This window comes from Colobus angolensis, unplaced genomic scaffold (genome assembly GCF_000951035.1).
Source record: "Colobus angolensis palliatus isolate OR3802 unplaced genomic scaffold, Cang.pa_1.0 Scaffold12, whole genome shotgun sequence".
Lineage (NCBI taxonomy): Eukaryota > Metazoa > Chordata > Mammalia > Primates > Cercopithecidae > Colobus > Colobus angolensis.
The window spans coordinates 10694763-10714280 of NW_012113141.1; the positions used below are offsets into that span (position 1 = coordinate 10694763).

The 19518-nt window shown below is 41.1% G+C and overlaps 1 protein-coding gene across 16 annotated transcripts in view; it reads right to left on the reverse strand.

Annotated features, from left to right (window-relative positions):
- KCNMA1 (potassium channel, calcium activated large conductance subfamily M alpha, member 1) overlaps positions 1-19518 on the reverse strand; it is a 762545-nt gene that overhangs the window by 310518 nt on the left and 432509 nt on the right. For all 16 annotated transcript variants that reach the window (XM_011928774.1, XM_011928767.1, XM_011928759.1 and 13 more), the window contains one exon: positions 604-697. In XM_011928774.1, the coding sequence (XP_011784164.1) occupies positions 604-697 (94 nt within the window). The remainder of the gene's footprint in view (positions 1-603; positions 698-19518) is intronic.

Consider the following 19518-nt stretch of genomic DNA (forward strand, 5'->3'; position numbering starts at 1 on the left):
ATTTTTTGAGATGGAGTCTTACTCTGTCGCTCAGGCTGGAGTACAGTGGCATGATCTCTGGCTTAGTGCAACCTCTGCCTCCCAGGTTCAAGCAATTCTCCTGTCTCAGCCTCCCGAGTAGCTGGGATTACAGATGCCCACCACCATGCCTGGCTAACTTTTGTATTTTTAGTAGAGATGGGATTTCACCACGTTGGCCAGGCTGGTCTTGAACTCCTGACCTCAGATGATCCATCTGCCTCGGTCTCCCAAAGTGCTGGGATTACAGGCGTGAGTGTCCACATCCGGCCTATTTCTATTTAATTTTTAAGGGAACATGGCATTGTGTGAAGAGAGATAAGAAACAATCCACCTGTGGATACATCATCAATTTTCTTCAATCCCTATTTCTCCCCCTTGAAACAAAACTGATGTGAATTCCAGAAAATGCTTAGCTAAGGAGCGGGCTCTCTCCCAGACTGAAAAGCAGAATGCAGGTGTGCTGTCTCTCCTGGAAACACTGGGTTTTATCTTGACCGTGAGAGCAGGCGCTGATGGGGATGATCCCTGGGTCCCAGACTGAAACACCCCATTGTGATACTGAGTAATGTTGCACAAACTTACCCGCAAGCCAAAGTAGAGAAGGAAGAACACGTTGAAAGCCATGTCGATCTGTAATGTGAAATCTTTGTAGAAATTCTGGCAGGATTCTATTGGGCTATTAGACAGGAAGAAGAAAAAGCAAGAGGTAAATGACAGGTAGTATCATCCAGTCTCCCATGATGCTGAGAAGTGGCAGTGCTTAGGATAGATGATGAAATGAATATTCATAAAAGAAAACATTTGGTCTTTCTGCCTCCTGGGATCAAGCAAGCATTGCCAAGGGGTCTTTCCATTCAATCATTCGGGAACTACTGTTCATTTATTTGTTGCTTTTGAAATTATTATATATCTGTCATTTTTTATCATCATTCAGCAGTTGAACGAAGAATCTAAAGAGGAACATGCAGATACCTTGGAGGAAGGACAAGCAGGAGAGGCCTCCAAATTCCTTAATTTCATATTAACCCTTAAAGAACTTCTTTCTTTCTTTGAGAGGACACATACCAAAGCTAAAACACAGTTCTTCATGCCCTCCAACACATTGGCAGTGGGGTCCGTTTTCAATTAAACACAGTGGTTGTGTTTTGGACCTTTGAAAAACCATTAGTTGATTAATAAATATAGGACCCAGGAGCATCTCAAGAAAGCTAGAGAGGAGAGGATCCTGGGTGAGGTTCTGGCTAGACTAAGCACGGACTTTCTGTGCAGGACTCACATCTGGGGAAAGAAGTATTGTCCAACTGGCCAAATTCAGACCATTAAACCAAAATGTTGAAGCAGTACTCTAAGGGTTAATTTTTTTTTTTTGGCATGCATGCTAATTGACTTGGTGTGTGTGTCGAGCAGCCAATGCGAACCCCCAGCACACTCTACTTCAAGAGTCGCCAGTTCAAAAGGGTACTACTATACAAACTGGTACAAGACCTGTGTGCTTTCCTGTGTCAAACTGATCAAAGGATCAGTGTGTGGAAAGTCCCAAGGTTTGGGCTGGGTGGGAAGCAGGAAAGCCTCATAAACACTCAAAGCTGTGAATGGAAATTCATATAGTATTCTGTGATCAGGTAAATAGTAACACCCAGGCCAGGAACGTGAAGGTGAAGTGAGGTGAGGGAAAGGAGACAGAATACCAAGAGAAGCAAAACACTTTCCCTAACGGGAAGCGACACAGACCTCCTCCCTCCAGGAGAGGGCCAGCTTGAGAAATGGAAGATGAAGGATTTCCTAGTAGTACCAGTTTGGAAATCACTATGTGCAATACCAGTTAGTATAGTTGCACTTCTGTAAGGACACCGCTTGGCTGTTCAACAGGCAGGAATCTGTGCAGTAGGGGAACTCAGGGCCCACTTAGAGGCAGGGTGAGTAAGTCTGTGGGAATCTCTGATCATGTTCCATGCACTGGATTTATCCATTCTTCATCTCTGCTACAAGTCAAACATGCCCTACGTCATCTCCCAAATCACGTGGAAAAATCTCCAGACAAGCATTAAGAGTAACCTATATTTGCAGTCACAAACTAGGCAGACTGAACAAAAAACAACACTGAAAAACAGTTCTTCAAAAAAAAAAAAAAAAAAAGGCAATTACCAGGTTTTCACTAAGGTAGGGAAGTGGGTAGAAAGACAGCATGGAATTTGGTTAGTCCAATGCTGAAAGGAGACACAAACAAGGAAGCCAAACATCACAGCCTGCCATGGCTCTAGGCCTGCTCTCCTACACAGGTACTAATTTTGATGAAAAAAGGAAAATCCAGGCTACAGTGAATTGGTGACACTTTTGCAATTCTCAGGCCATGGGGGTGCTTGTTTTTGTTTCAAAAACAAGACCCAAAGGTCCATGGGTGTCAGAGTTCCCAGTCACCCTAGTTGCAGTGAAAAATGTGCATGAACTGGGTTGACCAGAAATCCTATAGATTCCAGGGTTGAAGAGACAATGCATCTCTATGCTATGGAAGCTACCGGCAGGATACGTTACTAAACAGTAAATGGTGTGTGTGTGTGTGTGTGTGTGTGTGTAAAAGAATAAGCAAACAAGGATGGGGAGATCTGTAGGTAACTACTGTACTCAGGTGCTCACTTGTGCCAGCGGGGACTCACATAGCTATGCATTATAAACTCATAGTCATCAAGATTGATGTATACGCAGTCAAGGGGAGAGAAAAAAAGTATTGGTTCCCAATATCATGGAAGACTGACTATTGTTTCACCAAGGCCAAAACCTGACTGTTGCCCTCACAGTTGTTACTGGTGGAGTTACTGGTGGCATATTTGGGGCCGTTGTGAATTCCCTAGCTCCTCTTAATTCCATGGCCTCTGTGGTTAATTTGGTGGTAACCTAGAAATACAGCTAATTGGAAAAGTATTTGCTAGGCTGTGGTAGAAAATGGAATAGCTGGGGGAGAGATGTGAGCTGAATGCCACGGAGGACATTTGGATTCAACATAAATGGAAAGAGGTATTGAGAAGAGCATAAGGAATTGGCTGCAGCAACTTCTCCACTGTTTCTTACCTTCCTGGTCCTTTCTGTCATCTCTTCTCATAATGCTTATGTTCAATGGCCACAATGAAAGGGCTTGAAGCTAGAGGACATGGTGTTGAAAAACGCACCTTACCAACACCCCTGGTTTACAGGAAACATGTTGAAGCCATACAAGACCTTTTCTCTAATCCTTTCAAAAAATGTAGAACCGATTTCATCATGTTTCATTATCATTCCTTGAGTACTAGACTTGGAGCTGAAATACTAGAGGAAGTAAGTGATGCTGCTGGCGCAGGTGGCTTTTCCTCTGACTGAAACTGGAAGGTAATATGAGCAAACCCCAGTGATATGAGGGGGCAGGGGGCAGGAAGAGAAGCAGGAAACTCTGGGACAAAAGACCCAGGTAGGATGAGTGATTGGGCAATGTACTTTCTATCCCTTTTAGCTATTTCCTGCTTGCCACTACAGCCCCAGCAGAAATGTCCTGCCTGATTTTTTTCAAGTGGCAACAGAACTGTTTATCAGATCCCCTCTGAGATAAGTCCTCTGAGTGCCTATAGTGCACACACTCGCACAATCACAGACCACAGAGTGGAGCTTCCAAAGCCCCATTATTTCATTCCTCAGATGTAAACAACCCATGGAGACGTTCATTGATCCTTTAAAAAGAGAATACATAATTCAACAACAAAAGAGTTGGCCATATCAACCAGGAGTTACTTTCCTCCCAAAGAGACTTTATCTTAATGATTAACACACATTACAGGATGGAGAATGAAATACAAACACCTCTCCCTTCTTGTGTAAAGTAGGAGGAGTTTCCTTGTCTAGATACACAGAAACTTCAAAAGCTAGTAAAGAAATTGTGCTTTAAAGGAAAAAAAAAAAAAAAACTACAAAGGAAAGTGACTCTGGATCACACACAGACTTAGATTTCCAGTCTGATGAGGCATATCCACCTCAGAAGGATTTACACAGTATATGTTGCCAATAGGAAAAAAAAAAAAAAAAAAGGCGGAGTTTTACGAACTGAAATAACACTGTTCTGCCTCCGGTAGTAAAAAACTGACTTACCCTAAATTGCTACAGGTTAACTAACTTAACTTACATCCTCTTTATAATTAGAGGATACAAGATACTTGGTAAGTGACAGACTATTCATTTCTAGGCTCCCGTAATCCATGAAACAAGCGTGATACTAAAATCGTAGGCAAATTTAGCATTTTGACCAGGACTCCATGACTGGGCACCTTCAAAAGAGCCTCCGTAAAGAGATGATTCTTATGGAGTGAAGGTTCAGTTGTAGGATAGAGGTTGAAATACAAACTCCTGTTTCCTCTTGGCCATCAAGATTTAGCATTTAGATGCCTCTACAGAGGAAAATAAGACTCACCCAAAGTGGGAAATGTTTCTCTTTCCTCATCTACTTAGTAATCAAATTTTCAAAAAGACTCTTGAGCAGGAAGATCCAACAGACCTTCCCGAAGACTGACTTAAGAACTTGTCTTTTCAGAGCACCAGGCAAGTGAGGGCTACCCAGGTTTTCTTTCAGAGGGCAGGAGCTCTAAGCACAAAATCTCACTGCTAGCAGTGCTTCCTCTGGGCACCTCCTCATCTCCAAGAGGGAAGGACTGCCCCCTCTTCGCAGCCTCTAAACTTCCCTGGGTTTGCTGCAGTCTGTTTTCCCACCTTCCTGAGTCTGGCTGCCGAACCCTGTGAAGCTACTTCTCCAGGGTAGTCGTTCTCAAACTTTGGCATGCAGTTGGAGGGCTTGTTAAAATCTTGCTGGGCTCCATCCCCAGTCTCTGATTTAGTAGATTTGGGGGTGGGGGCCGTAGATGTTGCATTTCTCACAATTTCCCAGATCACGGGGATGCTGCTCCTCTGGGAACACCACTTTGAGACCTGCCACTCCCAAAAACCTTTCTTGCAACTGCACACTAATTACAGGTGTCGCTGCTCAAGAAACTTCCCATTCAGACCTGAACAGAGATGATTCAGTGTTTGAGCCTGCCTCCAGATAACCAGCTGCATACCACTTAGCTAATTGCTGAGATCAAGGGGTTGAACAGACATTTTCTGTTTCAGAGGCGAACGAGGGGGTGAAAAAATTAAAAAGATACAGGGAAGCAATTGCAGTGCCACTGTGCAAGCTTCACCAGTGGACATTCCAATTAACAATCAGAGAGTACCTGCTGAGCACATTTTTGATTAAGATTAAAAGGAAAAATGATGAAGTACAGATGGGGAGGGGTTACGGAGACCATCATTTATAGGGGATAAAGAAATGGTAAGTAGCTTAAGAATAACAACAACAATAACACACACCCAAGATGATTTATTAGGGAAGGGACTGGCTGAAGAACAAGATAGCATTTTGTGAAATAATTTCCAACATTCAAATTCTCCTCACTCTTGCAGCTAGTCCCTTTATAAACTGAATGGGGCCCTCTCAATTCCCACCTGGATCATGAACAGGCAGAGTTCAGGCCCACAGCACCACAGACATGAGTCAACGCAATAAGCCTAATGATTCTAGACTCTTCTCCAAGTCTCACCTCTGCAATGCTGCCAAATTAATTTAATTAAAATATGTCATTCATCCACCATCATGGTCCCCTCCTGTTTCATACATTAACTCTAAGCCTAGCTAGGAAGAACTTCTAAAACCTAAACTCATCCTACATCTCCTACTTTATTTTCTACTATGTTTCAGTCCAAACTTTTGCCTTCATTATTTCATGAATGTGACCCATGTATTCCCTAATTTTAAATCTATGCCTTCTCTGTGGCCTCTTCAACTGCTCTTTACTCTTTGTGTTCAAACCTTGGGCAGTCTTTGAGGCCAACCTCAAGACTTGATTCAGCAAACTACTTGTGCCCTCATTGACCTCTCCCATCTCTGAATTCCCATGCTACTGGGAGCAAAAAATTCTAAACTGTCTCATTATGTTCATATTCAATTATTCTTCAATTCAATGTAATAATACCTGACAATTGTATAACATTTACATATGCTATTGCATTTGGTCCTCACAAAATGGCAGAATGAAGTAGATATTGTGCTATAATCCCCATTTTACAGACAGAGAAGCAGAGGCTTAGATATCCAACCAAGACCCTGCAGTTATGTGGTAGAGTTAGGACAGAGATGCACTAGCCTTGTGCTATACCACTTCCTCTCCAGATGGAGTGCAGCCTTTTTGGAGAGGAAGAGGAAGCATAAGACATAGTGTCTGCTATCTACAGAGCCTCACCTGGAGCTTATGCAAAAATGATGGGAGTAGTTGACTGATTCATAAATTCTTCATAGAGGTGGACAAACTGCCCTAGAAAAAAATTCATGTGTCTGTTGGGTGGTCTAGGAAAATGCATAGGAAGCAGATGTATTCAACCTGTACCTAACCCTAACCCTGCTCAGTAGAGACTGTCATATGGGACCCTAATAATCCCCAGAAGTCCTCTCTGAGACCCTGTGTGAGGCAGTGGCATCACGAAGACCGATCCCATCGGCTGAGGGGAAGTTCTTCTGCTTATAGAGGAATAACTCCTAGTTATCCATCTGATTAAAGATGAATGACCCTTCAAGTGGCCCAATCTTCCCTTACCCTCTCCTATTCTAGGAGAACAAGGATAAAGATAATGAAAGCTGGTAATACTTAGATACTCTGAAGACTCTTAATTATGAACTAGATGATTAATAAGCTTTGCATCCCATTCGATCCAATCAAAATAAACTAAAAAAAGACATCATATAGAGATGGATTTTTATGGAATCTATCTATAACCAAGAAGGAGTAGGTCTAAGTGATTTGAAATTTTCCTGGCTATGCCTGGACATACTGGATAAACTAAGTGCCTCAGTTTTACTGCCTACAGAATTGAAATAAAAGCATTTAGCCAGCTAGAATATTGTGAGACAGACTAATTTTAAAAGGGAGGCAAGTCTTTGCAATGTACTTCAAATTAGAAACTGATATTATTATTCATAAAATTTAAGATCACAGAAAAATATTTTGTGAGCTAATAACAATAATGGATTTAGTGTGAATGACATGATACTAATTCATCATCGAAAAAACAATAATATTTATATAGAACATTTTCTCCTGAACTGGACAACACCCCAGCACTGCCCTGAACCTGACTGGATCCAAGCTGAAAGCTTTCTATTCTTTTGTTTTCCTTCATGCTGCCATTTTAATTATCTTATCAGAGCTGTGTACCTAAGAGTTTATCTTTCTAATATCGATTCTTCTGAGGTTTACACTGGACAGGGCATGTGTTCAATAACTTGTGTAGTTTTTAGTTTTTCCAAACAGAATAAAGCATCTCCAGTTTATCCCAGAACATCATGGAGTGGTTATCTTCTAAGATGTGGTTATCTTTCATGCGTCAGTTTGTGGGCAATCATTAATCAATAGTAATGATAATAACACCAAAATGGGCTCCCTCTTTTTTATCTTAAAATATTTTTCTTAGACCTTGAAATGGCTCTAATGTAAATAGAAAACAGTCTTTGTTACTCTGCAGTATTGATCAATTATGATCCCATGCCAGCTGGTTATTTAACTGGCTTTATTGGGAAGTCATCAGTTATAGGTTTGTATCAACAGAATTATTAATCCTTTTGATGGCAGCAGGTTCCTAATTATAGCTCTGCTCAGTTGAAGAGATGTGATCCAATAGCCACAAATATACGTATTCCATGTTGAAATGAATTGGAGCATACCGCAAAGTAGTATAAAAACCCTCACAACTCTTTAGAATCCGTATATGCTCTGTATTTTTGAGCTTTGAGTAATATGGAGAATCCTGAAACAATGATAGCAGTTGACTTCAGAGCAGTTGTAAGGCTCAGGATGTCTACCCAAATAATTATTCCTAAGAATAAAACATTCTTCTAGGAGACAAATAAAATGACATAGATTGCTAATGGAGAGAATGGAATATGTCAATTCCTTATAAATTTTTCAATAAAACACACACAGATCATTTATTTTCATGAAACTCAGGTGGTGAGAACCTCTTGTTTGTTATGAAGCTCTTTTAAATTTTATCTAATAAGATTTCAATATTATATCTTAACTAAGAGTCTCCTTTCCCATCTTCATTCCATACTTTTTTTATCCACGATGGAGCTAGATAGGTATAGCAAAAGCAAAATATGGGCATTACAAGTTGACCTCAAAAGTGTTTGGCAGCTAGGTAGTTTTAGAATTCAACGGAAGAGTTCCAGCTCTATCACTTACTAGCCATAGGATCTTCAGCAAATAATTTGACCTCTTCAGGCCTTTGTTTTCTCTTCTGTAAACTGGGGATAAGGTTATGAATTCCCAAGGTTGTTCTAAGAATGAATCAGATGACTCAGCACTCAAAAGTGATAATAATTTCTAAAACTAAGGTAATAATAATAGTGATAATAGGAACTGCTTGTAGAAAATGCCCGCTGAAAGGCAATCATTCAACTGAACAAAAACTGATAGGATCAATTGTTTCTATTTTTTTCATTTATTTTTTCATTTGTATCTGTTTTACTGCCTCTTTATCTGGTGTTGCGTTGTAATCCAAATGCCCAACAGGCTGTCCACTGAGCTACTGTGAGATTTCACATATGCCTAGTATAATTCTATAGAGTATTAAAGAAGAAAAAGTGAAAATTATATTTCCATGAAGGCAGCCACACAGTCTCATCAATGCTAAATAATTAACCAATATTTATTGACAGAGAAAACCATGAGTCACTTTAACGAGTGGCCACAGGAGTTTGTGCATTCTCCTTTTTTCCGGTTTTTTTTTTTTTTTTTTTTTTTAGAGATGAGAGCTTTCCTTGCCTGGTTGGCTTAGCACGGATGTACATAAGAGGCAGAGATCTGAACCAGTCATATGTCTTATAAGTATCTCTTCTAAGTTTTCTTCTGTAAGAGCAAGTACTTTTTCACTGTTACACTCTTGGAATGATGTCCAAGACAACCTATCCACAAATGCTTGTTTTCTCCAGCTTATCTGTAGACTACAATTATTTCAATCACAGTTGTCACCACAGTAGAATTAGTGTTCATATTTGTTACCAACTTTTATGTAATAAATCGGAGTTAAGCTACTATATAAAACAAAGTCTTTCCAAACAAGTATTGCTTGATTTTAGTTTTCACTAAACTGTCTGAGGAATCATGACCGACCAGTTCTACTCACTCATTCCCCTTCCTCCATTGATTCTAGCCATCCCCACCACCTTTCGTTTTTAGGAAACTCTTATCTATCTAGAAGAGGAATGGGATGGAGTAGATTATCCAAATAGCACTAAATGCATATGCATTCATGCACATATACCAGAAGACAGAGTGAAAGTTCTTCGAGGACAGGGTCAATGAGCCATGTATAGGTATGGAGTGGTTCATGTAGGTGGACACCCACACAACATGTATACACGCAAACATCCACAGCCTCCCTGCACAAATATACGCTGTCCGCTCAACCCCAATCCCACCCTGGGACCACCCACAAAACAGGACAGCCTAGATGAGGTGATTAGAAACGGGGGAAAGGAAGAAGAAGCGAAGTCCCAGGTCTGAATGGAGAGCTGAGAATCTAGACACAAAGCCTGGCATGGGGAATGGAACCTCTGACCCCTGGATCCATACTCCTGTCACATCTATAGGAATTTAGTCCTAGGGAAGCAAGAATAGACTATTCACGTGACCACCACTTTCTGCTTCCTATGACTTTTTTTGGGATATTAAATATTGCCACCTATGTGCTAGGAGGCTGATAAACAATCATCTATAACCAGGGATAGCCAACAACCCCTAGCCATTGGGGAGCAAGGACCTGGAGCTCACATTTCTGAAAGAGAGGGCATCCTAGAGAAAGTAGCTCAGGGTACAGTTTCAAAGCACTTCATATCAAGGCTTCCCAAATAAGAAGCCCTCATATTCATATAAGGGATGGCAGAGGCTCCTAAGAGAAAATAAGAGCTATTTGCCAAAGGCTGGACAATCAGGGCATGGTTGGGCAGGTAGGTTGGTACTCCCATAGCATTAACAGACTTTCAAATCACTGTAGGACTTATTTAGGCTGTTACTAGATGCAGACTTCAAAATTCTGTCTAAGCCTTTTCCAGATGTTTGCCTTGGACTCTCTGGACCTCCCCTGGTCATCTCACCAGTCCCCTACTTAGCTTATGCCTTATACTCCCTTTTCTTGCCATCCTCCCTGGCTTTGACATAGCCCTGTCATACCTGGATGGCATGACCCTAGCAATGGCACCTTGCTGTGGGTCTCCCTGCAAGGATTTGGAATAAAGAAGCTAAAACTATTGAATCCACAGCTAGAACCAGCCTGTTCTGGGTTCCAGACTGGCAGTTGGAGATAATGAGATGCCTAAGATGTATCTCTCTCTTATTCTGAACCTTAGTATTTCAGCCAGTAGCCTAAGAGGTTTATTACAGTTCCAACTCTTGTACCTCTCGGCCACATCTGCACTCAAGCAGAATGGCACACAAGTACCTCAGTAGGGCACTCAAGGTCCACACTAACAAAGAGTACCAATGCTGACAACCTGCTGATACTGAAAGTAGGAAGCCTGAGAACATCTGGGAAAAAAATAATTATGTAAAATACAGTTGTTCCATTTATCTGCTGCTTCATTTTGACAAACAGACAACAATGTCACATAAAATATTTAGTCACCACAAGGACACCAGCTTATTTAAAGTTACACATGAATTTATATGTGATGCTGAAGGATAATTATAATAGCTTAGTTTCTAACATCTTGAAGTTTTGTTGTTGTTGTTGCTGTTCAGGACTTTTTTTTTTTTTTTAAGAAGACGCAGAGAGAGACCTGGTACAAATCTTTCTGACATCTGGCATAGAAAACAATTATACCTTTATTGCACAAGGAAATAAAATAGCTGTGTCTTAGCTCCGTCTTTGGCTGACAGCTAAGGCCTGGAAGTTTTGTAAGTTTTCCTATTTAGGAGTTTTGTTGAGAGCCCAGCAGCCTCACAGCCAAAACAGAGTGTCTGAGATGCTGCTGATTAGAAGTCATGGGTCTGCTGAGTACAAGGCTGGAGTCACTCCTTAGGAATGTCATAAGCGACCTGGGCAGTAGAAACCAACATCACCATGGAAAATCAGACACGATGAGTTACCTTTAAAACAAACTATCATCATTAACAGGGAAAACGGCAATGACTTATTAGCCCCTATGATTACACAATCATATCTTCAAGTATGCACACTTGTCATTTCCTCCTTGACAACTTCATGAAAGTAATGTCTCATCTCCTGGAACATTTCTTTTCCTTTTTTTCTCTTTCCCTTTTGCTTCTAATTAACATTGAAAATCATTTATGTATCAAAATTTGGTTTCCCCTGCCCATGTTTCAGAAATAATAAATAGCTGGCCGAGTGTGGTGACTCACGCCTGTAATCCCAGCACTTTGGGAGGCCAAGGTAGGCAGATCACCTGATGTCAGGAGTTTCAGAGCCGCCTGGCCGACATGGTGAAACCCCATCTATACTGAAAATACAAAAATTAGCTGGGAGTGGTGGTGAACACCTGTAGTCCCTGCTACCCAGGAGGCTGGGGCAGGAGAATCATTTGAAGATTTTGAGGAGGTTGCAGTGAGCCAAGATCGCACCACTGCACTCCAGCCTGGGCAAGGGGTGAGACTCTGTCTTAAAAAAAGAAAAGAAATAATAAATAGCTATTTCCATCATATCAATGACATCCACTAGACTTTTGAATATAAATTTGGAAAGAAATATGATGAATCACATGCCCAGTGGGGTGAAGTGTCTCTCTCCTTGCTTCCTCCTGCAGGTCCTTCTTTTAATTTTATTGTCCTATCTTTGAACTTCTCTAGAGACGTTTTCCCTACCATTGTAAAAACATCTCTGTGAGAGGCCTAGGATGGCCCCAGGAAGCTGATTTCTTAGGATTTTCTCTTCTGTCTCTGTGAATGGATCTCTGTATCCCCACTTTCTGTTGGGCTTCAGAAATCCTTTCATTTTATGAGGAATCACTGTATTTTTCTGGGAAAGAGTAATGGGTCTCTGTACTGAAGAATCTCACAAAAGAGAATCAGACGTTTCCTTTGCCAAGGCCCCAGATGAAAGTGTTCATAAAATAAGAATATGTCAACGTGCTGGGCAGGATTGTCTGCCTGCACAGGTCTGTACTGTAATTCCATTTAAGCTCCTTTCAAAAAGGGAAACGCTCCCATTCAAAGGATCTTTTAACTGGTTACCAAAAGAACACGCTATGAAATTCTAAGCAAAGTCCATTTTAATAGAATATATAGATAGGGTATATTTAACAGAATAGGAGGAAAAAAGGAGTGTGGGAAGAGCTTCAACATACTAGACCCCCAGATAGTAGAAGATCAGATTTCATGAAGAAAACATAAAAATAAGATAAGAAGCATTCAGCTTTGTTTCATTCAGACTGCTTAGTGCCTAGTCTTGGGCTAAGGGATGCTGACAAGCTAGTATCATCCAGAATTCTCTAGGAACTGTTATTCCTTCCCTAGGTTTATCACAGCTTGGGATGCCTCGCCTTTCATTTTTCTCAGTTTACAACCAAGGCAGGTCTAAAATGTAAAGTATCTATTTGAAATGACAAAAAAAAAAAAAAAAATCAAGTGAGAAAACAGATCCTGACAGTTGTGTTTTATAAAAGTCCATTCTGAGAATACAACAAAGAAGTACACAAGTTTAAAAAAAAATAAGGAAAAGAAAGCACTTTTAAAGTAAGTCATTAGACAGCCCTAAGGCAAAAAATATATATTTCAAGAAGAGAAAATGATCACAATTTACAAATCAATGATGTTGAATGCAGTGCCAACATGCTTTAATAAACGCGATATTTCTTTCTAGTAGTACCATTTTACTTCTTTTAAAGTTGTATTAATGGTTTTCCTAAACACGATACACTATGAGAAATATCAATAATTGCATTTCCTGAGGCATTTAGCCCAAGAGGTGCTTTTAAAAAGTATATCTATTTATTTAGATATTTGTTAGATCTAAGCAAAATCAAATCAGGTAACATTATTCAGAAAGACATGAAAGGGTATCATCATCCTGGTCACTTGGTGCATACCCGTGTGGAGTTAGGAACATGTAGGACCGATGATCAGGTAGGTTGTTACTTGGGAAACTGGCCCTAGCTTCTAATTCTTTGTCATTAGTCTTTGCTCAGCATAAACCTAAAAACGGGAGATTTATTTCTGTCTTTTCCAATGTCCTAGTCTTGAATTGTCAAGGGACAGGGTGGCCTTTGTGATATCACAGCAAACTGAGGGCCCACAGGGATGATCCAGGAGAAGCCTCAGGCCCAGTGCTTCAGTGTATTAGAATGCTTGCTGCTTTAATTCATGCATGCGTCCAGTGCTCACCACATTCAGGGCCATCAGGGAAAGCACGTCAACATGCATGGGCAGTGCAGGAAAAGAATCTGGTCAACCTGGAGGTGACAACCGAAAGGGGGAGGTTGCATCATGCAATGAAAAACCACAGCTTGGCCTTAGCTGCCATGCAGAAAGGACCTACATCAAAGAGTCTGCAGTGCGGCTCCTGGGTAAGAGTCGATATGAGAGAGGTGAGTTACTTCAGCAATGAGAGACACAGGCAGAAAAATGTTCAAACCACTCTAAACAGAACACTGTACAGAGCGCTGGCATTACACACGAGAAGAGGCAGCTTTGGGGACGAGGAGGGGCGACACAGAGGGAAGGTGAGGACAGAACTGGTCGTTACTCAGTGAAATGGCTTCCCTGGCCATCCTTTCATATGTATGTATTTTTATAATGTATTTCACTTCAACAAATAACCTCATGAGAGTTTTTAACGTCAACCATAATTGTTAAGATGTTATGAAAATTCAGGAGAAACAAGGCATCAGTTACATAAAGATACACACCATGGTTTCCTGTAGTTACAGTTCATTATAGAAGCAGAGCTGAAGCTGGTCAGATAAATAAGAGACAGTTAAGTGCCAACATCCTTAATACTTTGGTTACAGAGCTCATAATGACTCTCAAGGCGTAACATAGTGTTGAAGGAACTCAACAGTCATGAAAGCTCAGGTGGTGCAAGGGTAGGGACTCTATGCATCTATACCCCTGAAAGCCATTTATTATAACCCTGAAGTTAACCACACTCTCAAGTGGAGCCATCTTTTCTTCATCTCAACACAAATGGCAGGTGAACAGTGAACTCACTCCATACATATTGACCATTTAGCAGAACCCTAGTTACAGGTAAGAGTCTCAAAGGTATTTCTTATCAAAATCAATTCATCAGCAAAAAGCATATACATGTGAGATATATATATATTTCTTAACATTTTTCTTAAAGGAGTAATAATACTGTTTTAAATCCATCAAGCTTCACTCTACTATCAAGGCTACACTGGATATCTAAAAACTACTTTCCTGTAAACTCCCTGCTTAATATAAGGCCCATTATCATTTTTCTTGCCTCTTCTGCCTTTTGTGATCTCTGGTACATTGAACACAACTCAGAAAATGGTACGTTCTAGTCCTAACTCACAATTCCTGCCTCCTAGTTCTGATGGGGAAGAGCAAGCCCCGGGCTTATAAATTACTCCTTCTAAAATGTTTTCCAGGAGCTCAGCCTTCTGATTCCCTGTGTGTATATGACTGAAGCCTTGATAGGGAACTTAGGTCCAGTGTGAATGAGCAGTGCACTACCTCCACCTTCCACGCTCAGTGAGACCTTAACAGACCCACTGAAACTTGAGCACCAGCCAGATCACACGGATGAATGCAGGAGAAGGGAAACACAGGATTCCTCCTGACACTACCTTCCTCCTTCCTTGAGATGCAGCTGTTTCCACTTGATCACAATTTATTCTCTCTTATAGATTAAAAACTCAAAGGCTTAGTTGAATGACATCTTTTCAACAGGATTATCTTTTTGAACAAAAACATAATGGTCTGTATATTCATTCAATAAATGTCTCTGAGATTTTTTCTTTGGTGACAGGCACTATGCTGGTTTTGGAGACATATAATTCAATAAAACATGATTCTTGCTCTGGAGTAGTTTTCCATTTAGCAGAGAAGTCTTCCCAGATTTTAATTTCTGGCAGCAGATATGCAAGCAGATATGCAAGAGTAGCTTGTTTAAAAATTCTACTGATTACCTTGTACTACCTTGGATATTTAATCGTGCTGTGCCTCAGTGTCCTCATTTATAAAATGTAAATGATACCTACCTCCTGGAGTTGTTGAGAGAAATAAATGAGTTAGTAAACATGAACTGCTTTGTTAGTGGCCAGCACATGGTGGATACTATGTCAGTGGTAGCTATGATCAGTAGCACTCAGATGCAAGTAAGAAGCAAGGGACTCTGGAAGCAGAAGATCGCCTCTGTCTAACTTTTGCAATAGGCCTTGAGTGAGGATTAGAAACTCATCAGGGTGAGAAGGCGGGGGAAGGGATGGAAGCAGAGGGCTAAGCTTGGGCAGAGAGATGAAAGCACAGAGAACACAGTGCATTCTGGGAGTAGAAGGACACCTCATATAGAGCCTAAGTAGATTGTAAGGTTGGCAAGAAACAAGGCCAGACAGGAGACTGTGAAGCATCTGTGTGCCCTGGAAGTATGTCTGCTCTTTATCCTATAGGAAATAGGGAGTTGATAGAAGTTTATTTATTTTTTATTTGTATTTATTTAGTTTTTGAGACAGAGTCTCACTCTGTCACCCAGGCTGGAGTGCAGTGGCGCAATCTTGGCTCTCTGCAACCTCTGCCTCCCAGGTTAAAGCGATTCTCCTGCCTCAGCCTCCCGAGTAGCTGGGACTACAGGCGTCTGCCACCATGCCTGGCTAATTTTCGTATTTTTGGTAGGGATGGGGTTTCACCATGTTGACCAGACTGGTCTCGAACTCCTGACCTCAGGTGATCCGCCTGTCTTGGCCTCCCAAAGTGCTGGGATTACAAGCATGAGCCACCGCGCCTGACCTGATAGAAATTTAAATGCTGGAGAGTGGTACGATTATCCTGTCTTGTAGCAAGTTAATTCTAGGGACAACATAGAGGAAGAATTGGAAGCAGAAGGTTGTGAAGATAGAAGTCAATTAGTCAAATTAAATCCCCAAGGAAAAAAGTAACCTATCCACATACTAAGATGAGCATCATTGTTGCCATATAATTACAGTATCACTCCTTCTTCAGCCTGCTGCTGTCAGGGTTCTTTAGGCAGAGGAGATTAAGCCCACAGTATCACTGAAGCGATTTCCTAAACCACACGGTTCTCTGTCCTACCACAGCCCCCATGTCTATTGCAGGAATCTGTGTCACGGAAAAATGACAGCACACGTCTCTTAATCTTCTGGAAAAAAAAAAAAAAAAACCCACCCTAGGAAGAAGCTGTTCTTTCTGCTATTTGGAGAGCCGTCTCTAAATTATAGTCAGAATTGACATAAAATGAACATATTTCAGGACCTCAAATAGTGATACCTGGACGTAGTAGACACATGCCAACAATTATAGACAACAGATTATAGACAAATTGTACATCACACCTAGGCACATAGAAAAATTACAGCGAACACTTCTGCTGCATCCACTATTAATTACTTAAAGAACTTGGTTAGTCATACCATCAAGCCATCATACTTAGCTGCCTTTTAAGTGTCCATCCAACCCTGTGCACAGTTAGGATTTCATGAGCATGTTGGAATGGTGTTCTCTCCCAGAATCCTGATCTTTAGATTTAGATGTCCTTAGTTTCCAGAGGGCTGCCTGAAAGTATGAATCCTGGGGCGTGCAGGGAATCGGGGGGTGAGGCTTTCTTTTGGCAGGAGTTGACAAGAGGAAAGATGCCATTTTCAGGTAATGTGCTTTCTCTTTAAAAAGTAACCAAGTGTGTTTGATGCTCACTTAGCTCAATTTTAATCATGGTGGGAGCTCTGTACCCTACGCTGATAAATCAGAAACAGGAAAGTTCTGCCTGTGTGCTGCTGTGACCATGCGGTCATACTTGTTTGGTGGATTTCCATTTGTTTCAAGTCCATTCTAGTTTGAAGTTTCCATGAAGCCAGGCCAAGTGTACAAATGCTAACACGGGGAAAACGAACCCTCCACACATGGACTTACGGAGAAGACAATACACTGCTCGGAAAAGGATACACAGGCTGAGATTCCCTAAAGTGGCAGCCACCTTGCTGCTCAGCAGACACTCAGGGAGATGCTCCAGGCAGCGATCACTCAGCAGGAAGGCATGCTGGGGAAGGACCTCATTTCAAAGGAGAGTAGAACAGGCCTAAGTGCTGGGATTACAGGCGTGATGCACCGTGTCCAGCCTAAAATTAGTATTATTTTAAAGTTCACACGTGTGACCTTATAAAAATGTTGGTGCTTATTTTTAAGTTATTTCTTTTTCTTTTTAAAATTCAGTTTCTCACCAGAGAGTTTCATTGTGCTGATGGAAGAGTTCTGTATATTGACTGGGGAGGTAATAAAACAAATCTACATAGGATAAAATGTCTTGGATCTATACATAAAAAAAGTGCTTGTAAAAACTGGCAAAACATCTGTACTTGAATTTACAGCAATGCACTAATGTCAACTTCCTGGTTTTGACAACATACCATGCATGCCTATGTAGTGACAGGCCTCTGAGCCCAAGCCAAGCCATCGCATCCCCTGTGACTTGCACATATACACCCAGATGGCCTGAAGTAACTGAAGAATCACAAAAGAAGTGCAAATGCCCTGCCTCGCCTTAACTGATGACCATTCCACCACAAAAGAAGTGAAAATGGCTGGTCCTTGCCTTAAGCGATGATATTATCTTGTGAAATTCCTTTTCTTGGCTCACACTAACTCAAAAAGTCCCCCCACTGAGCACCTTGTGACTCCCACTCCTGCCCACCAGAGAACAACCCCCTTTGACTGTAATTTTCCTTTACCTACCCAAATCCTATAAAACAGCCCCACCCTCATCTCCCTTTGCTGACTCCTTTATCGGACTCAGCTCGTCTGCACCCAGGTGAAATAAACAGCCATGTTGCTCACACAAAGCCTGTTTGGTGGTCTCTTCACACGGACGACATGTAGCATATGGCACTATCATGGGGAAAGCTTGGAAAGGACACAGAAACTCTGTCCTGTTTTTGCAACTTCTTGTGAATCTTAAACTATTTCAAAATGAAGTTTGAATTTTAAAAAAACAGTTATTCTCCTGTTTGGTTTTACTGTAGCCAGATGTCAGGCTAGTGGTCTATTTCTGGTGATATGAGTCTCTGAATGTCTACAGACTGATTTCTTTAACAAACATTTACTCAGCACCTATTATAGGTACAATACTGTGTTCAATTCCAAAAGATATAAAAGAGGGATAAGAAACCACAGTGATACAAATCAATATTAACTATCTTAATTCCTTTCTCAAAGGAGCGCTAATTGAGGCAAACACATCATTTACCTACTGCACAAATTCTCAGAGACAATCCCCCAAGATAATCAGCTGTCAATAAATGTAGGTCGTTAATGTAATAAGCAAGCTTCTAGAATTAACCCACAGTAATCTCTTCAGGTAAGCAGATGTCAGGTAACAAACTGTGCTGAATAATGCAACTGATACGATGATGACTGTCTTCCTTCACATACAGTTGGTGCAGGCTAAGCCATCCTTTTCCTTAGTTTTTCAGTCCCTGTGTTGTCCTTCCCAGAACTCAGTGCCCACTGCACTGAGAGGCTAATAACTGATACCTGCTTAATGAAGGTGCAGGGTGACACTAAGAACAACTTAGATTTTAAGAAACAACTGAAAAGGCTTCAAGAATGAATGTCTAACTGGTGGAATTTCAGGTACATTGTAAGTTAGAAGAGGAGATGTTTTGGAGTATAGGTGTATTTACAGCCCTCTCAAACTCACCCAAGGATGGCCATCTACCACTCTCTCTACTAAAATAAGTTGTCATGGGCAATTATATTGGAAGTAAAATCAAGGCCAAATGAGGCAGTAAGGATGGATCCTTAGAATGCCAAAGACTTTGCAGGGAACATATCAACAGTTTTTATCATTCTGAGAAGCTATCTCTAACAGTAACAAAAGGAAAACGGAGAAATGTGCAAAGAATAAAATCTCCTGGAATTCAAGCCTCAGCAAATGAATACCCAGGAAGAGCCAATTCAATCCTTCCTGAAATAGAAGATGTGTCACTCCTGTTAACCTGACACCGTTATTACCCACAAGTGGCTCGGGCTTTTAAGAAGTCTGGAAGTCCCACCTTTTTCTTGCTGTTTAAAGGATAAACAACTAGAACAGCTCAATGTGGGAATGAATGAATTTTTCAAAGCATTCCCCAAAGAGCTGGGAAACTCCTGCTATGAAGAAAGGTCCTATCCGAATTATAATAATTTTTTTTTTTTTGAGACGGAGTCTTGCTCTGTGGCCCGGGCTGGAGTGCAGTGGCCAGAT